This window comes from Ursus arctos, unplaced genomic scaffold (assembly GCF_023065955.2).
Source record: "Ursus arctos isolate Adak ecotype North America unplaced genomic scaffold, UrsArc2.0 scaffold_9, whole genome shotgun sequence".
NCBI lineage: Eukaryota > Metazoa > Chordata > Mammalia > Carnivora > Ursidae > Ursus > Ursus arctos.
In genome coordinates, this window is record NW_026623111.1 from 59,218,628 (window position 1) to 59,243,685 (window position 25,058).

The 25,058-nt window shown below is 42.0% G+C and overlaps 1 protein-coding gene and 1 pseudogene across 3 annotated transcripts in view; both read left to right on the forward strand.

Moving 5' to 3' along the window:
- The first annotated feature begins 341 nt into the window (after window positions 1–341).
- The window catches only part of SEPTIN11 (septin 11), an 88,182-nt gene continuing 63,465 nt past the window's right edge, over window positions 342–25,058 (forward strand). For all 3 annotated transcript variants that reach the window (XM_026509911.4, XM_026509913.4, XM_026509912.4), the window contains exon 1: window positions 342–538. In XM_026509911.4, the coding sequence (XP_026365696.1) occupies window positions 512–538 (27 nt within the window). In that variant the 5' untranslated portion in view covers window positions 342–511. The remainder of the gene's footprint in view (window positions 539–25,058) is intronic.
- LOC130543257 (mitochondrial import receptor subunit TOM5 homolog) lies at window positions 1,268–8,755 on the forward strand (annotated as a pseudogene).

A 25,058-nucleotide genomic window follows, 5' to 3' on the forward strand; every position in this document is an offset into this window, starting at 1 on the left:
GCAACGTGAAGCGCGTGGCGGGACCCAAGGCTGGGACCTCCGCGCCCAGAATTTCACTCGGACTCCAGCACGTGGTGGAGCGGGGGGTGGAGGCCAGAGTACAGGCTGGGGAAGTCTCGGTGGCGCCGGAGAGGGTCGTTTAGGGGCCCACGGCGACTTTCGCGGAGGGCGAGCCCTGCGGCCTGGGCCGGCTGACCCCGGCTGGAGGCCCGCGCGTCATCCTCCCTCCCACAACCTCAGCCCGGGCGCGCAGACTCACACCCCTTCCTAGGGAAGCAAATGGTCCCTTCCAGGCGGGTGGCCATGTTGCTCTAATAAAGCGGGAGGGGCGGCGGCGTGGGGGGGAGCAGATGCCGCTGGCCGCGAGCGGGAGCCGGGTGCTAGCAGAGCGCAGCCGCAAGGGAGGCGCGGGGGAGTATCTCTTACAGAGATACTGGAAGCCCGAGCCCGAGCAGCAGCCAGTGTTGGCGGAGAGCACCCAGGCTCAGCCGGAGTCGGAGCCGCAGCCGCGATGGCCGTGGCCGTGGGGAGACCGTCTGTGAGTGCTGGGGCCTCGCTTCCCTTGCCGGAGGCTCCTCCGGCGCTGGGTGGTCCCGGCTTTCGGGCGGGTGCCGGCGGGGAATACGGGGGCCCGGGCGGGGGCTCCGGATGGTGGCGGCTGTGGGTGTGTGCACGAGATTGGGCGCGAGTCTGGAGCTGAGGGGAGGGCTAGGAGACCAGAGGCTGTCTGGTCTACTACGTGATGCAACAGTGTATCGCTTAGTCGCGCCCAGATTCGGGAGATGGGGGAGAGAAAGGACCCCTTTCTTATTTTCCCTTTAAAGGGATTCTTTTAGCCATGGTGTTTCTCGCCTGCCTCCCTCTCCGCGCGCACACCTTTTCTCTCGTGACAGTCGAGAAAGGCGCCGAGTGCGGGGGTTTCCTCCCGGCTCCCCCTCGCTGAGGGGGCTACCAGGGCATGGGAATTGTTCGCCGGAGCGCGCTGTCACACGGCTGTAGAAGCGGGTCAAAAATAAAAGGGTGGGATTTCCACGGTGGCTTCCCCAGTGCATTGTGAGAGCTCGGATACCCCCCGGCGCCCACCCGGCTGACCCGGCCCTGCCCAGGATGTGGACAAAAGCCCTAGATACACACACAAAGTTTTCACAAGGCGCCCTTGTCGTGGTGGGTGGAAGTATTAAAATGCGGTTGGAAGACCGGGGGCGGCGAACCGAGGAGGCGGGGGCGCGAGGAAGAGGAAGGGAGGGCGGGGGCGTGGAGAGCCGGGTGCCCTGCGGCTCGGATCGAGGGAAGGACCGAGGGGATGCTCCCGCCCCGAGTTCGCGGGCGGGACAGGGGCCGCGCCTGCGGGGGTGCAAGACTCAGCGACTCGGAGCCGGACTTTGAGGGTGCGGTCTCAGTCGGTGCTCCGCATCCCTGAGTGAAAGGCGGGGGGAAGGGGCGGCGGCGGCGGCGGCCGTTCCTTTTTATTGAAAGGAGCCGCGCGGGGTGGGAAAGGCGGAGTCCTCTTTCTCTTTCCCCATTTCTTTGTCGATGTTCGAAGTCCACTTTCTCACCGCTGGTATTGGGGGCGCCTCGAGCGAGGTTTTTCCCGCTCTACCGTCCCCTTTTCCTTTTCTCATCTTCTTGCCACAGCTGTGTAGCTGCAGGTGGTGGCTTGAGAGGTCTTGTAGTTATGCACGGAAGTCTTACAGAGATACTGGAAGCGCTGAAGCCCCAGGAATGCAAGGCTGTTCTCCGACTCCCAGCTCTTCCTCTAAGTCCTCTCCAGATACTGGCGCCTTTTGCCGCCGCCGCCGCCGCCCCCACCCCACCCTGGGAAGTTCTTGGGGACCCTCTGCGTGTTCTACCGCGGTTTGGCGGCTCCGCTGCCGTGGTATTTTCAAAGACGTTCCCCACGGTCACAATGTACTGTGGTCATATTGAAGTGTAACTATGGGCCTTTTAGGGGTCTTATACTCTAATATTTAATGACACAGGCTTAAGAATTCAGGTCTCCTCTTGCACACAAGTTGTGCTCTTGATAATTAGTGGTCGTGGATTGTTGTTAGAGGGAATTTACATAGACTGTGTTAATCCCTTTATTTTGCTGGTGAGGAAATTGAGGTCCAGGAAGGTCAAGTTTTTTCTGATTAAATTACTCCCACCCCTCTCCCTCGTCCCCACACTATACTTACTTCCAGGGCACAGATTCCGATAACTAAAATAACAGTATCTACTTTAGATAATTGGAGAGCGTCTAGGAATGCAAATTCGGGGCGGAGGTAGTGTTCAGTAACACCTATTGCTGGTGCATTCTTGAGGCTTGGGGGAGGTGGAAGAAATAATTTGCTGCACATTTTCTATAAATTAGTTAGTTCATATTTGTCAGTTAAATGGGAACAGTCTGTGGATTTAAGATTTAGTTTTGCGGCCATAATCATATCCAACACCAGGTCTGCCAACCAGATGTGAGCTTAATCCCACAGAATTCTTGTGTAAGACCTCTCTTATTCAAATAATAGAGGAGATTTTAAAAAGTGTGTGTGTACGGAGGAGGTAACTGCTTTCTCTGCACATTCCCTGTTGTCACTGGAATTAAGATTAAATTACAGTTTAGAAACAGAAGACTTTTTTTTGGACTGAGTTGTGGTATGAGTGATCAAGAGTTGACTACAGAGTTGAAAAGTCTTTTCATACATTTCCAAGGAATTGTTGAATTGTTTCACTTTGTTCATTCAGTTCTTGTTTTAAATGTGGTGCCTGTAGTTTTGTCTGCAAAACACCCCCGGTAAATGCAGAATATTTCTCCAAACCCAGCTCCAAGGGATCAACACTACATCCTTCATCCTAGAATTCTCTGCCCCTCCTATTCCTTCATCTAGTCTCTGATTTGAACAAATGGAAGGGTGTGTTGAGAGAAAAGAATCACTCCAAAATTGGTTTGGAGTTTCCCTAGTTACTCCTTTAGAATTAGCCTTTTTTTTCTTTCAAGTTGTTTAGGAAAACATGAACAGCCTCCTTTCCCTACAAACTGCCTCGCCCATCCAAATTTAAGGAAAGTTCAGTTAGAATCATTTGCTCTCAATTTTAGGCATTCTTGAATTTGAACATCTTAGTGTGATGGCCTAGGTAAATACAAGGTTTTACTGGAGAAAAGTCCTTAAAAGTCAGATGCAGTATTTTCTGTCTTATGAAGTGGTTATATTCAGTTATAACCATTTAAACCTTAAGGCTCAAATCAGATGTTTCTTAAGTGGATTTGTTGGCTGGAAAACACAAAGGCTTCAGTTTAGTGTGATATTGTTTATTTTCGTTCTAATCTCAACCCCTAGCTTCTGCATTTGCTTGTGAATGGTCTTGGTGCTTGGCTCTGAGAAGATCCTGAAGCACATCTGCTGTTCCCAGAATATAACTAATGATTAGCAAGAGCATTTCTCCCCTAGGGATGTGTCCACATTTTGGATGAGTTAGTATTTTTGCATCCAAGTCCCAGGGCAGCTATTATCTTTATTTTAAACAGAGCATGGTAATTTACTCTACCTGGGAATCAGACTTTATGTAGCTGACCCACTCTCTTAAGATGTCATGTTCAAGTTACAGAGTCTAGAAGGTGAAAGGAACTTTGAGAGGTTATTTGGTTCAGCCTTCTTCCCAATGCAAAAATATTTCCTACTTTATCCCTAACAGAAGGTATGTATTTAAACTTTTCTGGTGGTGGAGAGTTTCCGTGATATCCTTCAAGAAACATGTTTAATTGTTCTTTTATCTGTTGAGCCAAAAGAAATGGAAAGCCAAGTTAATTCATTCCCTCATTTAAAACTATTAATTGAGCACCTCCTGTATGCCAGGTACTGTACTACGAGCCAGGGTTATATAGCGGTGGACAAGAGAGAAATTCTCTTTCTACCTGGAGCTTTTATTTTCTGAGAGATTTAGTGTCCATGTGTATTAAAATGATGAATTTCAGTGGAGTATGTAAGCCATTTAGGGGGAAATGAAATTATGTGCGTGTTGCTGAGTCAACAATTATGATGCAGGTAAAGATCTTGTCTGGGAATCAGAGAGAGTTCCTGAAAATATAGTGTTTTCAGCAGGAGGGTCGGGACTGACAATGAGATGTGATTTTCCCTTGTTATAAAATTGCCAATTACATCTTGAGGTTGTAGCCCCCCATGTGGCGGCCTCTGGATCTTTTGTACCTGGAGAAAGATTAATGGAGCTAAGAAAGTCCAGGGGGTGGCTATCTAAATGATAAAGGCGCTGTCATCTAGGGGGAGGTTTTTAAAAATTAAAACTCTTTAGTCAGTGGTATAAATGATACACATCAAGGCTCTGTAAGCAATTATTAAGGAATGAAGAAAGTGTTTGAAGTACAGTAATCTCTCTTTAAATCTTTTGAAAGTTACAGATTTTTTTATCTTTTGAAATATCTTCATTAAAAATGATGTGTGTACATCACAATGAAAAACAGACCCATGGAATTGATTAAAAGAACAAAACTACCCATATCCCACCATCCTGATATTAGAGCTCCTAGGTTGTTAGTGTATTTTCATCGACTATGTGAGATTTGCACAGGTAAGTATAACCCATCCCATATACACTGTGACTTAGAAACCACACTGTGTGCCTGGTAGACCCTGTCTGTTTGGACACTCATATAATGTAGGAAACAGATGCTTAGTGCTTTCAAAGGGGCCACCCTGTGTCTGTGTCCAGACAAAGGAATGAATGATTTGGATGTCCTACTTTGATTGATGGCCAAAAGACCTAGTGTTTATATCCACTGATGATGCCACAGCTGATAATGACCTTCGGGTTTAGACTCCCTGTGGGGCAGGCTACAATCAGAGCTTTCTATGCCAGTGTTTCTCTTTATAGGACCTTTAATTTGATTGGGGGTGGGGTGAGTAGGGGCTGTTGTTGGATTTTATAATTTATTGAAAACTGTCTTTCACAGTGCTAGTTAGACCTATCTCAACTGGGCTCAGTGAAGCAGAACCATTATTTAAACAAAGACCTGGAAGATCCAAACTTCTATCCTGTCCCCCAAGGAGACCTACTTTACAATATAATTGATACCTCCCTTTGTTGTTGCTGTTATTTATTTATTTATTTATTTATTTATTTATTTAAAGATTTTATTTATTTATTCGACAGAGATAGAGACAGCCAGCAAGAGAGGGAACACAAGCAGGGGGAGTGGGAGAGGAAGAAGCAGGCTCATAGTGGAGGAGCCTGATGTGGGGCTCGATCCCATAACGCCGGGATCACGCCCTGAGCTGAAGGCAGACGCTTAACTGCTGTGCCACCCAGGCGCCCCATGTTTTTTAAATCCAGATTGACAGAAAACTCTCTTCCAACTAAACAGTGCCACTCCTGACCCACTCAGGCCTGCTGGCAGCCCATCAGTACAACCACTGTAAAACATAACAGTACTTGGGCTAAGGTGATAAAGACAGGCTTCTAAAAAAAATTTGCTGGGTGATATGAAATCAAATCTGCGTCATCGCAGGCCTGGTCAGAGGTAGAGTTCAGGAGTCTGTACCCTCATATGACTGGAACCAAGGCATTAGAACCATCTTTTTGAGGATCTTTGCCAGTGAGTGTGAGTGCCTTGTTCAAGTCAAAGGGACCTGCGTGGATGCATTTTGTCTACCTGCTGAACTGTGACCATGTGGGATTGAGTGTGACGTGTTGATGGAGGGGGCAGGCTGAGGTGAAGAGGTTGGAAAGGCTTCATGCTCCAAAAAGAATGTCGTTGGCACCCAACAAGAAGCAGCTTTGTTCATGCGCTCCTCCCTTTTTTTTTTTTTTCATTTTTAAAATTCTGATAAAAATATATATAACATAATATAAAGTGTAAACCTCTAAGAAGAGCAGAGCTGGCAGCTGGAGGCTGGAGAAGCAAAGCTGAGATGTTCCCAATAAAGGACCTTGTGCTGAAGCTGGACCCTGAGGAGGTGAAAGGGAAGATGTGTGAGGATGTGATCTCCACCTTATGAGCTTCCTCATCTATATGGCCCTGCTGTGAGTCACACCTTTTATCCTAAAGAAATGAGATAGCATATGAAGATGGGCATCACATGTGAATGCATGATGTCAAGAACCCAATTATAATTTCTACTATCTGCAAATGAATAGGCCCAGCAAGTTGTAAGAGACTCTTTGATTGAATGGATGTAAAAATTCTTTTTTTTTTTTTTAAAGATTTTATTTATTTGAGAGAGAGCGAGAGAGCACAAGCAGGGGGAGCAGCAGAGGGAGCAGGGAGCCTGATGTGGGGCTCGATCCCAGGACCATGACCTGAGCCGAAGGCAGACGCTTTAACGGACTGAGACACCCAGGCACCCCCAAAGATTCTACTTGTTAAGAACAGATTTGGCTCTGGTAACTGATCTTCATAGCTAAAATTTAAAACTACTTCTGAAGTAAAGACATTTTGTAGTGATAGCACACCCATATGCCTGTCATGTTCAGCCTCTGGGAATGTTGGTGTAATAATTATAAGTAATGTCAAACTCCATTCTCTAGCAAGTATTAATTATAAGGGAATTATGTCTGCAAAAAACCAGTATACCTGTTTGTTTTGATAATTAAGTAATATTACTTTGGGATGAATATATGATTTCATAATTTTTTCTTATAGAAGTAGAATCACAATAATACAGATAGCTTAGAAATTGAAAAAACAACCCTCAACAACCTAAACACCTCAACAATGATTCTTAGCTTCCTAACCCATCTGCTTCATCAGATATTTTTTTCCATACTTTCTCTTAGCAGGTGCTGAAATTATGATGTTGAGTATTTGAGATGCCATCCCTGCTGCTCTCCAAATTTCTCAGAAGGATGAGTAAGCAGTAGGATGAGTGAAGAAGCAAAAGGATGAGTAAGGAAGGTGAGGTGGAAAAGTGTGCTAAGCCAGGGGAATAGCATGTGCAAAGCTCTGGGTGTGAGGCAGAGCCTCTTAAGGAAATCCAGCTATGACATCAGCGTTCAGGGTGTAGTAAGGAGAGTGGACAGATGTGAGTCTAGGCAGGTGGGGGGAAACCAGATCATGCAGTGCATTGTTGAAGACGTGTATATTTTCTACACAGTTTTTATTTTTATTTTTTTTTAAAAGATTTTATTTATTTATTGGACAGAGATAGAGACAGCCAGCGAGAGAGGGAACACAAGCAGGGGGAGTGGGAGAGGAAGAAGCAGGCTCATAGCAGAGGAGCCTGATGTGGGGCTCGATCCCATAATGCCAGGATCACGCCCTGAGCCAAAGGCAGATGCTTAACCACTGTGCTACCCAGGCGCCCCTACACAGTTTTTAAAATATATCCCATGCACTCCTGTGCCTCAACTTAGGATATCTCCAGATTCTTGGAATTGTTTGATAGAAGACTTTGAAAGTCTGTAGAGTTTGAATTCTTTAGGATTCAGTAGCATAGAGGGGAGATGAGAAAGGATAGCAGGGTTGATTCCTTTCATGACCAAATTGCACCCTTCAGAATAGAGGAAGTGAAGACTGAGGAAGCACACAAAGAGGAGGAAGGGTCCAGTGACAACATCCTCAGCATAGGTCTTCCTCTGTCTACTCTTCTATATTGAGGCTTTCCTCAATTGTAGAACTACAAATTCTTGTTTTCTTAAACACTGAAGCATCTGAGTCCTGAAGGGTGGGAAAATAGCAGGACTCCTCTTACCTTGGACTGCAAGTGTCAGTCAGTGTTCTCCATAAAGGAAATTAAAAACCCTTTGGATTCTATGAAGGTAGGAAACAAGTCTGCTAAAATCCAGGGTTTTCTTAAGACTTTACACCTTTTTCATTCACTCATCCCTTTGTGTATCGTTTTCATGTCAGTATAAATTTTGTGAGTCTCATTAAGGGTGCTGATTAAATTTACTCATGCCTGCTGTTGAAAGGAAAAGGCTTAGCCAAAACCCTCTGTGCACAGAAAGCCTGCTCAACATCTTGGTTTTTTAATTTTTTAAAAAGATTAAAGATACCGAAGAGGACACAAATGGAAAGATATACCATGCTTATGGATCCAAAGAATTAATATTGTCAAAACATCCATACTGTGCAAAGCAATCTATAGATTCAGTGCAATCCCTATCAAGATGCCAGTAGTATTTTTCACAGAACTAGAATAAATAATCCTAAAAGTTGTATGGAATCATAAAAGTCCCCGAATAGCCAGGGCAGCCTTGAGAAAGAAGAACAAAGCTGGGGGTATCACAATCCCAGATTTCAAGATATACTACAAGGTTATGGTAATTAAGAGATTATGGTACTGACACAAACATAGACACAGATCAATGGAACAGGATAGCGAACCCAGAAATAAACCCACACTTACATGGCCAATTAATCTATGACAAAGGAGGCAAGAATATACAACGGGGAAAAGGCAGTCTTCTCAATAAATGGTGTTGGGGAAACCAGACAGTTACATGCAAAAGAATGAAGCTGGACCACTTTCTTATACTATACACAAAAAATAAATTCAGAATGGACTGAGACCTAAATGTGAGACCTGAAACCATAAAACTCTGTAAAGAAAACAAGCAGTAATCTCTTGGATGTTGACCTTCAGAGCAGTTTTCTAGATAGGTCTCTTGAGGCAAAGGAAACAAAAGCAAAAGGAAACTATTGGGACTACACCAAAATAAAAATCTTCTTCTGCACAGCCAAAGAAACCATCAACAAAAAGGCGGCTCACTGAATGGCAGAAGATATTTGCAAATTAAGTAGCTGATAAGGAGTCCATATCCAAAATATATAAAGAACTTAAACAACTCAACACCAAAAAAAAAAAAAAAAAAAAGACACAGTTAAAAAATGGGCAGAGGAAGGACCTGAAAAGATATTTTTCAAAGAAGACATGCACATGGCCAACAGAGAACATGAAAAGATGCTCAACATCACTCATCATAAGGAAATGAAAATCTAAACCACAATGAGGTATTATTTTACACCTCTCAAAATGGCTAGTATCAAAACAACAAGAAATAACAAGTATTGGCAAGGATGTAGAGAAAAAGGCATCTTCATGCGCTGTTGGCAGGAATGTAATTTGGTGCAACCACTGTGGAAAACAGTATGGAGGTTCCTCAAAACATTAAAAATAGAAGTACTATATGATTCAGTAATTCCACTATTGGGTATTTACTCAGAGAAAATAGAGTAATTCGAAAAGATATATGCACCCTTATATTTATTTGCGGTAGCCAAGATACGGAAACAGCTTAAGTGTCCATTGATAAATGGATAGGTAAAGGATATGTGGCATATATATACATGTAATGGAGTATTATTCAGCCATAAAAAAGAATGAGATCTTACTATTTGTGACAGCGTGGATGGACCTAGAAGGTGTTATGCTAAGTGAAGTAAGTCAGAGAAAGACAAAGACCATTTGGTTTCATGTATGTGGAATCTAAAAAACAATTCGACTGAACCAAGTAAAAAGCCAAACAGAGTCATAAATACAGATAACTGGTGTTTGCCAGAGAGGAAGGCGTAGGGAGGATGGGCAAAATAGGTGAAGGAGTCTAAGAGGTGCAAACTTCCAGTTACAGAGTGGATAGGTCACAGGGGTGAAACGTGCAGCATGGGGATATAATACAGTAATATTGTAATGGTGTTGTGTGGTGACAGATGGTAATTGCACTTCAGGTAAGCATAGCTTAATGTACAGAGTTGTTGAACCACTGTGTTGTGCACCTGAAACTAATGTAGCATTGTATATCGACTATAATTCAGTTAAAAAGAAAACCCCCAAACCTCTGTGCACAGAAAGCTTTCTTGGCATCTTGATTTTTAAATTTCTATTTAAATTACTGTCAAGACATTTATCTCACTTTATCCTTAACAAAATTCCCAAGAAGTAATATAGACAAGAAAACCGAGGAACAAAGAAGCTAACATTTACCTAATGTGATGTGGTACAGCCAGTTACTGGGAGGGCTAGACTTTAGAGCCAAGGCATACATACAGATCTACCAGTTGTGTTGGTTTTTTAGACTAGGTTTTGCTCAGTAATACATTGGTCCCAAATTTTGGTGGTTTACACAGCAAAGGTTTATTTCTCACCCACAGTCTTTGTTCCATCCTCTGAGATCTCCATGGTGTATTGAGATCTCCATGGTGTATTGACCCCAGGATGCAGGTTCTCTGTCTGGACCTTGCCAGCCTGGTGGCAGAGGAAAAAGATACTGAACGTGAACTATCAAGTTCGTACATGGATCACTTGTACACAGACTTCATTGGCCAAAGTAAATTGTCACTCCCAAGTTCAACAAGATGAGATGGATAATCCTTCTGCAAAGAGTAGCTGTGCCAGTCACTTGACCAAGCTTGAGTGCCATGGAATGGGGAAGTAAATCCTCTTCTAGAGAGGGTAAAAAACACTTTGAATTCTAAGACTTCACCGTACTATCCTAGCCAGGGCATCTACTATAGAGCCAAGGGTCTTTATTATTGTTTAATATTGTTCCCAGTCCACAATGATTTTTCTCACTCCCTTTGTCCTGCTCTGATTCCAGTTGGACATGGTAGATTGATGAGAAAGAGTGTGTGTTAAGCAGGCAGGATGAAATGAAGGCAGAGGATGTGGTTATTCCTATTGTTCACTCACAGGGAGCTTCCAGTAGCATCCTCACTAAGTAAGGGATGGGTAGTGACCTTCTGAAAGACCTTCTGTGCTGTTCTGTGGTGGCCCCAGCTCTGGGACTGTGCTCTCTGGGAAATGGTTTTGAGGCCATTAGGACTTCCAGCTGCTTGACAGAATTATTTCCCTTGGGATGCTTCCAAATCTGTCCTTTCCCAGCCCAGCTGTTCCTAAATGGAGATGCATCAGACGGCACCCTTCTTTTCCTTGCTTTGTGTTCTCTCGCTGAGAGGCAGGAGTACCATATCCCATCTTGCTTAAGAGCATAGGCTCTGGAGCCAGAGTGCTTGGGTTCTAGGGTGTCAGCTCTGCCATTTAACCACCTTTGTGATCTTCAAGTCAAGTTACTTACTTTGTGTACCTCACATTCATCAGCTGTAAAATAGTAATAATACCTTCCTCAAAGATTTATAGGATTAAAAAAGTTAAGACACACAAAGTATTTGCAGTGATGCATGAAACATTCATCCTCAATGAAAAGGAAATTAATATGGAAGTAATAGTGACTTTATACCAAAGACTGGTCTCCAAGCAGAACTGCCAACCGCCCCCCCCCCCCAGCAGGGAGTGAGCATTTGCCCCTTCTCCTCTCACCCACCTGAAATGCAGGCCTCCCTTTTTCTAATCAGAGCACGCCTCAGAGGCACAGTCTAATATACCCTCTCCTTGAAGCCTTGACTCGCCAATCCAAGTTTTTGGTCATTTTTCTCTGCCTGAATTCCTGTAGCAGTGATTTCCTGTAACACTTGTCTGTCCTCGTTCTAGTGTTCTGTTGTCTCCACACTCCCCCCCCCCCAACTTTTTTTAAGCTCCTATTTAAAATAAATAGGGCTGATCAAATATGGTTGTGAATGTTTTTTAAAAAAATCGTTACTGCAAGCATTTGTTCTGCTAGCCTTGACTACATTCATGCATTCTTAGCCTATATTATCAGATTTAAGGGAAGAGACTGTGTTGTGCACCCTCCGCCCCCATTAATAAACATGACTGAATGAAAATTTATCCTTTGGATAAGACTCGTGCCAACCCACTTACTCTCAGTCCACCTTTTAATTCATGCTGTTGCTATGTGAATTTCAGGCAGGTGTAGACCTCATATCTGTAACTTTCTGCCCCAGGCTTCTCTGCTGCAGCCACCTGGGTTCTGCCTAGTTATTTTTGATCTATGTGCACATCTGAATGTCCAAGGATGTTTCCATCCTATGGGCCAACACTTGCCTGATGGAGGATGGCAGCTGGTGGACAAATACTTCTCTCTTTTGTCACTAACTTGGACAATTCTGAGGCACAATATATATATATATATAGCTCCTCAGGGGGTCCCACATGGCCCCAGCCCCAGTCCACAGGGGTGATTAGCTCGGTGTATATACATTTAGGATGGCTGTGCCTCCTTCCCTGTTTAATCCTTCTCAGTCCCCACTCCTGTTCTTTTGGATCACTTCCCCAGATAGCTGCATGCTTGCAAGCCCTTGTCTCAGGACTCTGCATTTTGATGAAAACACCTTGTTTCCTGGTTTGGGGCTCTTTTACCTTATGCAAATGAGGAAGCATGAACGTTACTTTGTAACATACCAAATTACTCTAGACTTAAAAAAATATGATGAGAACAAACTGATTTTTGTTTAATCAGGGTCTTACTATTTATTGGAGGGACGACTTCAAATAAAGCTAGGCTCAGGGGGCACGTGGGTGGCTAGGTCGGTTAACTGTCTGCCTTTGGCTCAGGTCATGATCCCGGGGTCCTGGGATCGAGTCCCACATCAGGTTCCCTGCTTGGTGGGGAGCCTGTTTCTCCCTCTCCCTCTGCCTGCCGCTCCCCCTCTTGTGCCCTCTCTCTCTCTCTGTGTCAAATAAATAAGTAAAATCTTAAAAAAGAAAAAAAAAAAGCTAGTCTCAGAAAAGAAAAAACTGGACACATCATCTAATCTTTTCTGTAATTTTCATTTCTACTTCTGGATGGAAGTGCGTGTCTCTGAGTGTATAGGGCCTACTTTGTTGTGTACTTTGTTCTGTAACTTCTTTACCCATTTCAAGTCAATTACATATTTTATAATCTAGAAACTAGATACAGAGTGTATGGGGGAAATACAGTTTTGATACATGAACTCTGAAGTTGGGCCAAAGCTTGACACTCTTCTTGAAAAAGAGAAATTTTGTAGCTTACACTGCATAGATTGGAAAAAAACGAGGTAAAAATTTTTGAAGCAACTTTTAGTGAGTTAATAATGTTGAGAAATTTTAAGGACCCAGATTAAGTATCTGCCTGAGAATTCTTCAACTCATTAGAGTTGTTCTCATCATCTTTTCACTTTGAGCCTATCCCAGAGGCATTTTCTAATAATGTAGGAGACATGCTTAGAAACATCACAAATGAAACAAATCCATTGTCCAATTTTCCCAAAATTTGTTACCTTTGCTTTCACTCTGAAGTTTGGTTTGACTTTTTGTAGGAATGAGCAATATTGGACTCTAACTCCTCCTGTTGGAATGATGTGATTTTTTTATTACATACCTCCTTGTTTTCAGTACCTTTTCTAGTCCTTAATTGTTTTTTGTTTTTTGTTTTTCTTTTTTTTTTTTTTTTTAAGATTTTATTTATTTATGTGACAGACAGCCAGCGAGGGAGGGAACACAGCAGGGGGAGTAGGAGAGGAAGAAGCAGGCTCCCAGCGGAGGAGCCTGATGTGGGACTCGATCCCGAAACGCCAGGATCACGCCCTGAGCCGAAGGCAGACGCTTTAACGACTGCGCTACCCAGGCGCCCCCCTGTTTTTTGTTTTTTTTTAATTCCAAAATAAAGGGAGCAGGAGGAGAAAACTTAACAAATTGAATACTGAAATGTATGATTTCTCCATTTCTCAAACTAAAACTGGAGTTATTTTTCGGATTTCTTTCCTTTTTTCTTTTTTTGGTCTTTAAATATACATTTGGAATGTTGTTGCTAATTTGCACATTGGCTTTGACACTGAACTCCTTGCACCCACTGCAATGATGTCCTAATTGAAGTTGTGCAATTCCACACATTTTCCTGGTGATTAGATTTCAGTGGGTAAAACTGATCTTCATGATTTTCTTGCGAAGTAGTTTGATTAGATATTGTTCTTGAACCCAATCCCTTCAGCTCCTATTTGATGGATCAGCACTCACACTTGCCCAAGATAAACAGTAATGATCTTAAGGTCAAGTCTGCTGTTGGTTATACCTTCTTCTTTCCAAATGGAGATACCACCGTAGTCTGCAGCGTAATGCTGTCAGACCTTTCTGAGATGATGGAAATGTTCTACTGCTGCGTTGTCCAGTATGGTAGCCACCAGCTGCATGTGGCTATGGGACACTTGAAATGGGGTTTGTGCAACTATAGAATTAAGATTTTTTTATCTTGTTTAATTATAATTAATTTGTGTTTAAATTTAAATAGCCACATGTAGTTAGTGGCTACCATATGGGATAGTGAGCTTTAGGAGTACGGTCTAGAGTCTTTATAATCTGATATTTCTTTCTCATTTTTTAGAAAACTTCTTTATTAGGAAAAATTCCAAACATTACACAAGAGAGAAGGTATAACGAGCCCTTCTATCCCATCACGTAGGCCAATCTTACATCATCTCTTTTTCCTTCTCTCCCCACCCCAAGCCCCCCAAATTATTTTGTTTGTTTTTTAAGATATTTTATTATATTTATTTATTTTTAAGATTTTATTTATTTATTTGACAGAGCAAGAGCCAGAAAGCACAAGCAGGGGGAGCGGCAGACAGAGAGGGAGAAGCAGGCTCCCTGCTGATCAGGGAGCCTGATGTGGGGCTCGATCCCTGGACGCTGGGATCATGACCTGAGCAAAAGGCAGATGCTTAACCAACTGAGCCACCCAGGCGCCCCAAGATTTTATTTTTAAACTAATCTCTACACTCAACCTGGGGCTTGAACTTACAACCCTGAGATCAAGAGTTGCATGCTTTACCAACTGAGCCAGCCAGGCACCCCTCACCCCCCAAAGTTATTTTGAAGTAAATCCCAGGCACAGTCTGATCTCATTTTAAGAGCTAAGCTGGTGAGCTGGGGGTTAGGAGGAGCACGGCATCAGGAAGAGGTATTCAGGGATCTTCAAGTGGATTTGTGATTTAAAAAAAAAAAAAAAGCCTTCAAGTGTATGGATGATAAAAGCTATGTTTTGACAAAGACAGGTAATGAGTATATAGATGAGCGATAGTCTGTATGTTTGAGGTATTTCATCCCTGTCGTCGTCATCATCATCATGAAATGCTAAGCATGAGCCCATAGATGGAACAGTTACTGTACCAAGCTCGCTGACATGTGCTTTTATTGAACTTTGGGTTCATGGATAATTTAAACAGTCATATGCAGTATTTATCATTGAGCTTTAGTGAATGCCAGCAGGGCTACAGAGGCATAGGCTCTTTAAAGGTGGAAAGCAAACTGAGGTTCATTTTTGGTTTTAGCCCAGTCTCCTCCGAATGCTTAATTCCAGAGAGTAGTAGCTTGTTTCGAGCTCCATTTGAGTGGTCCAGCTCTTTGTCATACCGCACGTGTTGGATCAGCTGACTGGCTGAGTTAAAACCTGCAGAACGAAGCCTCTCCTACCCACTTTTTAAAACAGCAGACTCTTAGGACCTCTTTTAGAGGAGACATGTTTTTTTCTAAGTCTATTTGAGGTATTTGCAGATACTCATGTTGGAGAGAAATGTTTTTTGTAATTAACACAAAATTTTCTCTTTTGAGAATTTTTTTTTTTTTTTAAAGATTTTATTTATTTATGTGACAGAGAGACAGCCAGCGAGAGAGGGAACACAGCAGGGGGAGTGGGAGAGGAAGAAGCAGGCTCATAGCGGAAGAGCCTGATGTGGGACTCGATCCCGGATCGCCAGGATCACGCCCTGAGCCGAAGGCAGACGCTTTAACGACTGCGCTACCCAGGCGCCCCCTCTTTTGAGAATTTATGCCCCTTACTGGTGTACATTTTTATAGGAATGCCTGTTTACTTTTGTATTTCTGTTTACAAAAGAAACCTACTTTGTAGCAAGCACATTTTGGTCATATTGACATATTGAAGGAAATAATGCTTGCATCAATGATTTTTAAAAGTGCATTTTTACTTCACAACATAAAGCAAGATTGTTACTATGCTTTTGTAGTTGGATTTAAGAGCTAATAATGATTTTCTTCCTTATGATAGACTGCAGAATGTGTATATTCTAAATTTGGAACTCTACTTAGGATTTAAGGGGAATAAACCTGTGATGGTAAAAGGTTCTTGTATCATCAGAAATGCTCAGAGGCCTTGGCTCAGCTGTTTTATTGATGTTTGAAAAAGATGATATGCTTTAGAATAAGAGCTATTAAAAATTTCAGCAACATTCTGAACAACTGCAGGCCTACTGTTGCAACAGGATGCCATTCCTTTTCCATGGTCAAGTCCCCAATAGAGTCTGCCCTTTGTGTTCTCTTGGACTGTTGTTAACCACATTCCTGGGAGAGAGGGAAGAGCTATGTCTAATCTCATCATGTACACTGCAGCTTTAGTCCAATTTACTTTTTTGCATGGTTCCTAGAGATAGTGAATAGTTGGTTAATACCCTACGTGTTAATGTTACTGCGACTCAGGATTTATGCCATTTTTTGCAAATAATACTCCTGTGAAATGAGCTTTCTTATCTCCACTTGATAAGAAATATTTGAATCCGCGTTAGGGCTAAGAACAAGATTTAGGGAGATGTTTTGTCAAATCACACCCACTGTCCTTTTCATGAAGGGTAAAGACAAGAAACTATTAAGGCTTGTAAAATGACTGTGACCTGATTAGGAAAATATAGGACCTATTTTCAGAAAAGAGGGTGAAATATTAGTATGAGTAGCAAGGTTTTTTTTTTTTTTAATTAAGTTTATAGATTTGGAAAAAATTCGAATTTAAATCCCAGCAATAACACATCTTGGAAGAAAATAAATTCATGTAATCTGGGTCTCAATTAATGCTTACACTTTATTACAGTTAGAAAAATGCTAAAGTTGACACAGCCATCACATTAATAAGAAAGAGAAGCTTACCTTATGTATTCTCTTTAAAATAGTTAATGATCAGTGGCTTATCGCAGCTTTGATAGGCCTCAGTTTGGTTCTGGATTGAATTATTTATGGCATGGTAAAATAGTAAGGGAGAAAAATAACATAAACCATCTTTGACCAGGTGAGCTTCATTATTTGGCACATTTATTGGAAGGAAAAAAAAAGTACCAGGAAGGACACCTCTCGGATTCTTCAGTGAAGCTGGTGTGAATGGGCCAGCATGTGCCCCCTCTTGGCTCTGCCTGGCAAAATGAGTACCTCAGTGGTGCCAGAGTTTTCAGTTTTTCAGGAGAACATGGAATGGACATTTAGAGTTTGAGGTGAAATTTCCCCATCTGAAAATGTTGGCAGTTAAGTCAAATATTTTTAAAATACTGTGTGGGCTGCATAAACATGTTCGTGGGCCAAGACTGCCAATTTGCGATCTGATTTCCATTGAAAATAATTCACTTATTTTTCTTGTATTTGAATAAAGAAACCATTAAATTTTTTTTTGGTATGCCTTTTGAAATGCTTTAACATTTGAATAAGTAAAGTGCTTTTTGTAGAAAATGTGCTTGTTTTTAAAACAGAAGTGAAGCAATTACTTGAACTCTGCTATGAAAGCATCTAGATTGTTTGAGGGCAGTATCAAAACTTGAAATTTGTTTCCTTAGCAGGATATCTCCAAGCAGGTTTGAGCTGAGATCAGATGGGGAGAAGCGGGACCCTGAGGGGGTGGCTAGGGCCCACAGCAGAGAGCAGGAGGGACTCTTGAGTGTGTGGTGTCCAGTGCCAACGTCCCTCTGCAAAAACATGTGCTATATATAGTGAATGGCGTTGGATTTTTTTCTTCTTGGTTTAGGTCCAGTGACAGTTAATGACTGTTCCTTACAGGCTGTGAAATTATTTATGAGTTTGGCAGTAGGATGATGTGAAATGCAAGTGGAGATAGGTAGGATAGGGTCTGTTACCAAAGCCCAATAAATTGTAAGTTCTGGAGCCAGGAAGGACGGCAGAGGTCACCCAATCCAGGGCCTTCCTCTGATGTGAGGAAACTGAGGCTGAAAGTTCTCATTAACTCTTCCCTGTCCAGCCCTCTCCTTTCTTTTCCTCTTTTCTTCTTCCTGCCTATAGGAAAATGTGTCTGCCAGGAATTATTTGTGACAATTGGAAAGTCTCTCAGAAAAACAAGTCAAATGTTTCATAAACTGAATATTTACAAAAGATCTTCCTGGAAGTAGCTTGTCTTTGTTTTTTATTAATAAAAATTCTGTTGCTGGTTTTTTGTTTGTTTGTTTTTAAGATTTTATTTATTTATTTGAGAGAAAGCTAGCGAGAGAGAGCATGAGTGGGAAGGAGAGGAAAGAGCAGGCTGAGCAGGGAGCCTGATCAGGATAAGGCCTGATCTCAGGACCCCGGGATCGTGACTTGAGCCAAAGGCAGACACTTAACCTACTGAGCCACCCAGGCATCCCCTGTTGCTGTTTTTATATGAGTTTTGATATGCTTCTTTCCAAAAACCTGCTCTCCCATGCTATTTTTTAGAAAGCAAAAAACCAGTTAGGTGTTCATTCTGTAGGAAAATGTGGCAATTTATTACCCTTCTGGAGAGTTTCCTAGTGGTGGGTTGAACCACACGAAATAGTTGATTTCAGCTGTTTCTGAACTACAAAAATGGTGGTTTCATATGATTCAAGATAGTACCTTGAGAAAAAGGGTGATGAGCATTGAGGTAGCTTCCTATTCTCCTGAGGACATTGTTGGCATTTACGTGGCCATCAGCCATTCAGCCCTTCTCAATTTATCCTGCTCAAACATTGCCATGCTGGAGCATTTTTACTGAGAAATGTGGAATTGAAAGCATCATATGCATACGTGGAGCCATTTTCCTTTCACATGCTGTGCTTGGCTTGAAAAGCCTTCCTTGCCTTGAAGAAAAGACGACCAAACTCAAGTCAGATGCTGGATTTGTTTCTGATTTTTCAGGCCAACAGAAGCAAGTTGGAATGGGAGTGATTTTCATTCTCAGTCTTGGTCAACAGCGCAATGGTTTGATATGTAGTTACATTAATATTACACCCTGAATTGAGAATTTGAGACTCCTGAAAACATTGTCCTGTTACTGTAATTGAACCCTAATTGTGATTTGGGTGGGGGGTGGTAGTGGACAGGAAGCAAACGGGCCCACAAAAAGAAATGTCCTAAACTTCAGACCTTTTCTTCTAGTTTTCTGAATTGAATCCACTGAATATTGGCATTGTCAAAACAACTTTTGTAAAAGAAGTAGCATTTTAGCATTTTGGAGATTACAAAAATAAGTATAAAATAAGAAACATTTGTGCTTAACTCTGATAGGGGAAAATTTATTTGAAGGATGTTATGACCTCTCAATCAGCCTTGAGACCCCTGACCAAATAAAATAAATCCTTTGACTTTAGGCATCAAGGAAATTATTATTTTTATTTTATTATTATTTTTTTAAGAAACAGACTCTTTTTTTTTTTTAATGATTTTTTATTATATTATGTTAGTCACCATACGGTACATCCCCGGTTTCCGATGTAAGGCTCGATGATTCATTAGTTGCGTAAAACACCAAGTGCGCCATGCAATATGTGCCCTCCTTACTACCCATCACCGGTCTATCCCATTCCCCCACCCCCCCAAGGAAATTATTAACAAATATATGCATGCTCATTTTTCTTGAGAAATTAGAAAACAGAAATCTACCCTAAATCCAGTCCATTGAAGAAAGCCAAACTCTACAAAATTCATGATTCGTAAAGATCTTAGTGTACCACAGCTGAATAAATACAACTAAAGAGCCATCACAAACAGCAACTTGGAAATGTGATTTTTCTGTACTACTTTGAACTAGAGGGTTAGTTAGAAATTCACTTCTGACATTTCAGGCCCCTTTTGACTATTACTTTAAAATTTGAATGCTTTGCTCTATTTCTTAAAAAGAACTATAGAACTAAACTGTAGAAATAAAGGGCCTTTTTATTGGGGTAAAAGGTCTTCTGAAGGAAAAAAGTATTAGGCTGATTCTGTTTTCTCTGCTCTTAATTTCTTTCTGCAAAAACGCCCTTCCGTATTGTTCTCTTCGGGATGAAGGTTCACCTCGCCAGGATGGCATGCATGTCTCTCCATGATTTGATGCCTTTCTTTCTATAATCCGCCGTAGGCACCATACATCCCCTTCTTTCATGCTCTTTCTTTGCACCTCATGTAAATGCCTTTTTCCTGGCCTCTTCCCATCTTCTGCAGCTCCTCCTCCTCCAAGACTGTCCAGGCCCCTCTGCTTTCCCCCTCACCCCCGTGGAGTTAGGAGGACTAGCTTTTTGCTTCTTGTAATGAGCAGATACCTTGTTGTACCATAATAATTCTCATGCTTTATTCATTTTTGTATTGTACATTCAGCAAAGAATAGTGCCTGGCCAAAGGAGTTCCTCAATAAATGCATCAAAAATAACTGCAGTAATAGGCCCAAGTTTCTGCCTGTGTAGAGGACTTTATCAGTAAAAATAACTGGCATAACTTCCTGGAAGGAGATTATAGAACAAAGAATTTAACGATCTGCTAAATTTCCCCAGGAATTCTTAGTTAGCATTATTTAATGCTTGACGGAGGGAGCTTTGGAGGGCTGAGAAATGAACACAAATGCAATGGGCTGAAGATTAAATTTTCATTGCACCTGTTTCTTGTCTCAGTCCAAGCTTTCTTAGCCCTGGGTTGCGCAGACCATAAAAATTGGCGTTGATGGAGCATAAGATAATTTGTTCCTATTCATCAGAAAATATTGTGGAGTGACCGGGTAAGGCAGCCTCAGGAAATGGTAAAGGTAGTTCTCTTTGTACATTGTCTTTGATATTGTATTCAGGGCCTTCCTGGGGCTTATTTTTCCTAATTATTGAAATTCTATGTATGGCAATGACCCCTGCAGCTATTCTGTGTGGAAATTAGTGTGCTGCTTTGAGTATTTTCATTACTTAATACCTTTCAGACAACTCCCAACATGCTTGGTGAAAATGCTAGAAATTATAGCATGAGAAGTGGTTTTTCATAGATGTCTTGTCCTTTGGAAGTGAGGATACAGAATTCAAGGGAAGAATAAATATTTAGACAATTTTTAGAAGTTTATGTGTGATATGTATATGTATATATCATATAAACATATTCAGTGGCTAGCAGAATTAACATTAAATTGGTAGAGAAAAACATTTTAAATATTGTCTACTATGAAATTGCCTAACGTAGTCAAGACTTTACCAGGGGCTTTCTATTATGGCAGTTGAAACTATAGCAAACCTGTAATATGGATAGTATCCCCGTTTTACAATTAAAGAAAAAGAGACTTAGAAGTAATCTGCCTCAGGGGCGCCTGGGTAGCTTAGTCGTTAAGCGTCTGCCTTTAGCTCAGGTCATGATCCCAGGGCCCTGAGATCGAGTCCTGCATCGGTCTCCTTGCTCAGCGGGAAGTCTGCTTCTCCCTCTCCCACTCCCCCTGCTTGTGTTCCCTCTCTCGCTGTCTCTCTCTGTCAAATAAATAAAATCTTAAAAAAAAAAGAAGTAATCTGCCTCAAAGTCATTCAGCCCAAAAGTTGCAGAGCTGGAATATTATTCCTAATTGACTTGCAGCCAATGGTTAGAACACTGTTCCATGCTGCTTTATGTTTTATATTAATTTCAGAGAGATTTCTTTTCAAGTCTATCACTTAAGATATTAATATTTAAATATTAAATCTAAAAATGGCACTAGAGACTTCATGCACACCTACCTGAGGTGTGTGTTGGTGAAAAATAACACAAATGAAACTTAAGTCATGTTATGCATTGTTCTGGAACAGAATATTGAAGTTGGTTATTTTAGCTAAATATTTCTTAATTATGATCATTGAATCTTGTCTGCACATAGCACAACACTTGTGAATATACCAAGACTTTTATGACCTTCTTAGAACAGTATAGTATTGGCTTGGGAGGCTGGGGAAAAGAAAACCACCATAACATGCACATGACTTTGGGGCTATTCAGTGATACACTGCTCATCTTAAAAGAATATCGGAAATGAGCCAGTGAGGGTCTGGGTATGAAATGCCAAGTGGTTGTTACAGTGCCTCTTTGCTGTCCAGCTTCACGTGGTCCTTTAAAAAATAGGCCTTTTAAAATACAGGGATGTAAATTACTTTCCTGAAGTAATTCTTAAGTCAAGATGGTCCGTGGCTCTGCAAGATACAGCCACCTTTAGGTGGTTATGATATCTAACTACCATGATGAGAGTGCCATTGGACATCCTTTCATGTGGTCATTGGCCATTTGTCCTTATTTCGCTGTGAATAACCTACTCACATCCTTGCTTTTCCTCCTCTCCAACCCCCCCACTGGACTATTTCTCTCTATCTTGTTGACATTCATCCTTTTATATGTGCAAATAATCTTCTCCCAGTCTGCCATGTATCTTTACTTTTGTTTTTGGTGTCTTATTGTACAGAAGCCTTAAATGTTTCGTCTTCTTTTTGGTTTGTATTTTGGGTCTTGTTTTAGAAATCTAGTTCACTCTTCACTGAAGTTCATTTAATTATGGTTAACAACTGTTTTGTCTTTTGCTCAGTGGTTTAGAGGGGACAAGAATGTAGCAACTGTGAACAAACAGAGTCCATTCATTCAGTGGAAGATGTCCTGAAATAATAAATTAGAAACAACTCAAAGAGGAGACAGAAAGGGAAGAGCTTGGAACCCAGGACACGAAAAGTAACAGAGCTCAAGAATCCAGCCCTTTAAGAGGGATGCAGACATTCAGTGCTCTGTGATTTAAAGAAACTTTTGTGAGATAATTAATACCTCACTTGTAATTAGCAGTTGAGTACACAGTGAGCTAGATGGAGGACAAGCAAGGGAGCTTGGGTTAGTGATAGGGTCTTTAAGTTAAAAGGGTTTTTTGTGGGGGCAGGGTGGAGAAATCCCCTTTTAATACTCCTTTCAAGTGGGTTATTTCCGGGTTTATAGATTAAAGTTCTTTTAGTAATAAGAATAATAAATATTGAACACTCACTGTACGACAGGCACTGTACCCAACACTTTATATGCATTTTCTCATTTAGTCAAACTTAGGACTAAGTGCCGTAGTTATGCCATTTTGCAGATGAAAAACAGGCTCAATAACTTGCCCAATGTCACACAGCTGGTAAGTAAATGGTATCAAGATTTGAATTCAATTCTTTCTGAACTCTGAGCCTTCCAAATGTGATTGTGACACGTTTTTAAAAATAAAAAGTATTTGTGGAGATATTAAGTGATGAGTCCTTGGAGTCGATGATTGTGCCCGTTCTACTTGAAAGTCAAGCTCTGTCAAGCATCTGTTGGCATGCCCTGCATTAGTTGCTCTTAGTGGAAGAGAGAAGTTTTTGCAGGACTTTACTGCTTGAAACCTTTATTTTTTATTTCATTTCTTTATTTTTTAAGTAGGCTCCACCCCAGCGTGGAGCCCAATGCGGGGCTTGAACTCAAGACACTGAGGTCAAGACCTGAGCTGAGATCAAGAGTTAGGTGCTTATCTGGGTGGCTCAGTCAGTTACGCGTCTGCCTTTGGCTCAGATCATGATCCCGGGTCCTGAGATCGAGCCCTACACTGGGCTCTCTGCTCAGCAGGGAGCCTGCTTCTCCCTCTCCTATTGCCTCTTCCCCTGCTTGTGCTCTCTCTCACTCTCTCTCTCTCTCTCTCTCTGTCAAATAAGTTAATTAAAAAATTTAAAAAAGGATTTGGGCACTTAACCGCCTAAGCCACCCAGGCACCCCACCACTTGAAACCTTTAAAAACAAATCAAGGCCCTTTCCTTGCCAGGGTCCCACTTTCCTACTCTGGCTGACCCTTCACTCAGTCAGGTCACAGGCAAACCTCCATGTTGCTACACCACAAGGGAATTGAATGGACCTTGTTGCTGTGTCTTTGAGACACATACATGTGTGTGAGGCAGCCACGCAGAGCATGCCTGAGGGAAGCAGTTCTCTTGCTGATGCTCAGAGTATGACCATCTCTCCAGGGCTTCTCCATCAACAGTTCAACTCCCCAGCTCGGTGTGGATTTTGCCAGACTATCCTAAACCCAACCTTTCCACTTAAGTGGAAATGTGACACGTATCAAGCAAACAGGAGAGAAACTAAAATTTGTTTATGTGGAAGAAATGCTGAGGTGAATCACTGATATGATTTCATCGTGTTAAAGCAGGTTAAAAATTCTGGCTTTGTTACTTACTTGCTCTGAGACCTTGGGCAAGTTTCTTTAGATCTCTGTGACTAATTTCCACGTCTGTAAAATGCAGATAATAGTATCTCTCTTACAGGGTTGTGAGGATGCATACTTTAATGCATATAAAATAGCGTCCAGGATATGAACAGAACTGTGTGAATGTTAGCAAGTTTTATAGGTTTAAAACAATAAGCCACTATGGGAGTGGCTGGCGCTCCTTGGACGGTTTCAGTACACTTCATGGACATCTTTATAGTCTTATCTCTGATAGTTTGGGTGAATTGATAACACTTCTGCCTCTCCTTATAGACGAAGGCATTTCTTGGGGTCTCTAGAGAAGTAGGGTTCATTTGAGCCCCAGGAATACTCCGTCTGGCTTTGGGTCTGTACTTTTTCACCATGGCCATGTTCTTTGGATCACTTGGACATAGTCCCCCCATTTAAGCCTAAAGAATTGGGTTCTCCCCCCTTTAGTATTGGTGGTGGTTATACATTCTACCCAGCAGCTAAAGTCTGTATTAAGACATCCTGGATGTCCCATGTTGGTGCGCTGTACTTCCTCTTCCTGTTGTCCTCTTCCTCCTTAAAATTAGCCCTTAGCTCTGGTGCTCGTCAGCTGTTCACAGCTCAGTAACCCGTGTTGATCACTGACATTCTGCCACACCCTGTCCTAGATGCTGTGGAGGCAAAGTGAGCACGACCTGAGGTTTTTTGTTGCTTGGGCTTTCACAGAGTGTGTGACCAGGAAGGATTTTTAAAGAAATAATCTCATCCAGCGTTTTCATTTTACAGAGAAGGAAGCCAAGACCCAGGAGAGTAAGTGACCTGCTTTAGGCCCACGGACTCAGAACTGGAGCCAAATCCCCTGACTGCTGCTTATACTACAAATCCAAGGGCAGTAGAACTGAGGCATTCTAGATAGGTAGTTTGTCAGCAGATTCTTTGGTGGTTTCTAGTTTCCCAGTGGAGAAAACCTAAACTCCCTTTCCGGTCTCTTACCTCATGTTCAGGATGCTGGTCACCCACTAACTTACGATGCAAACTATCTTAAGTTTCAGACCTGAGCTGCAGATGATATGAATCAAGGTTAACTTACA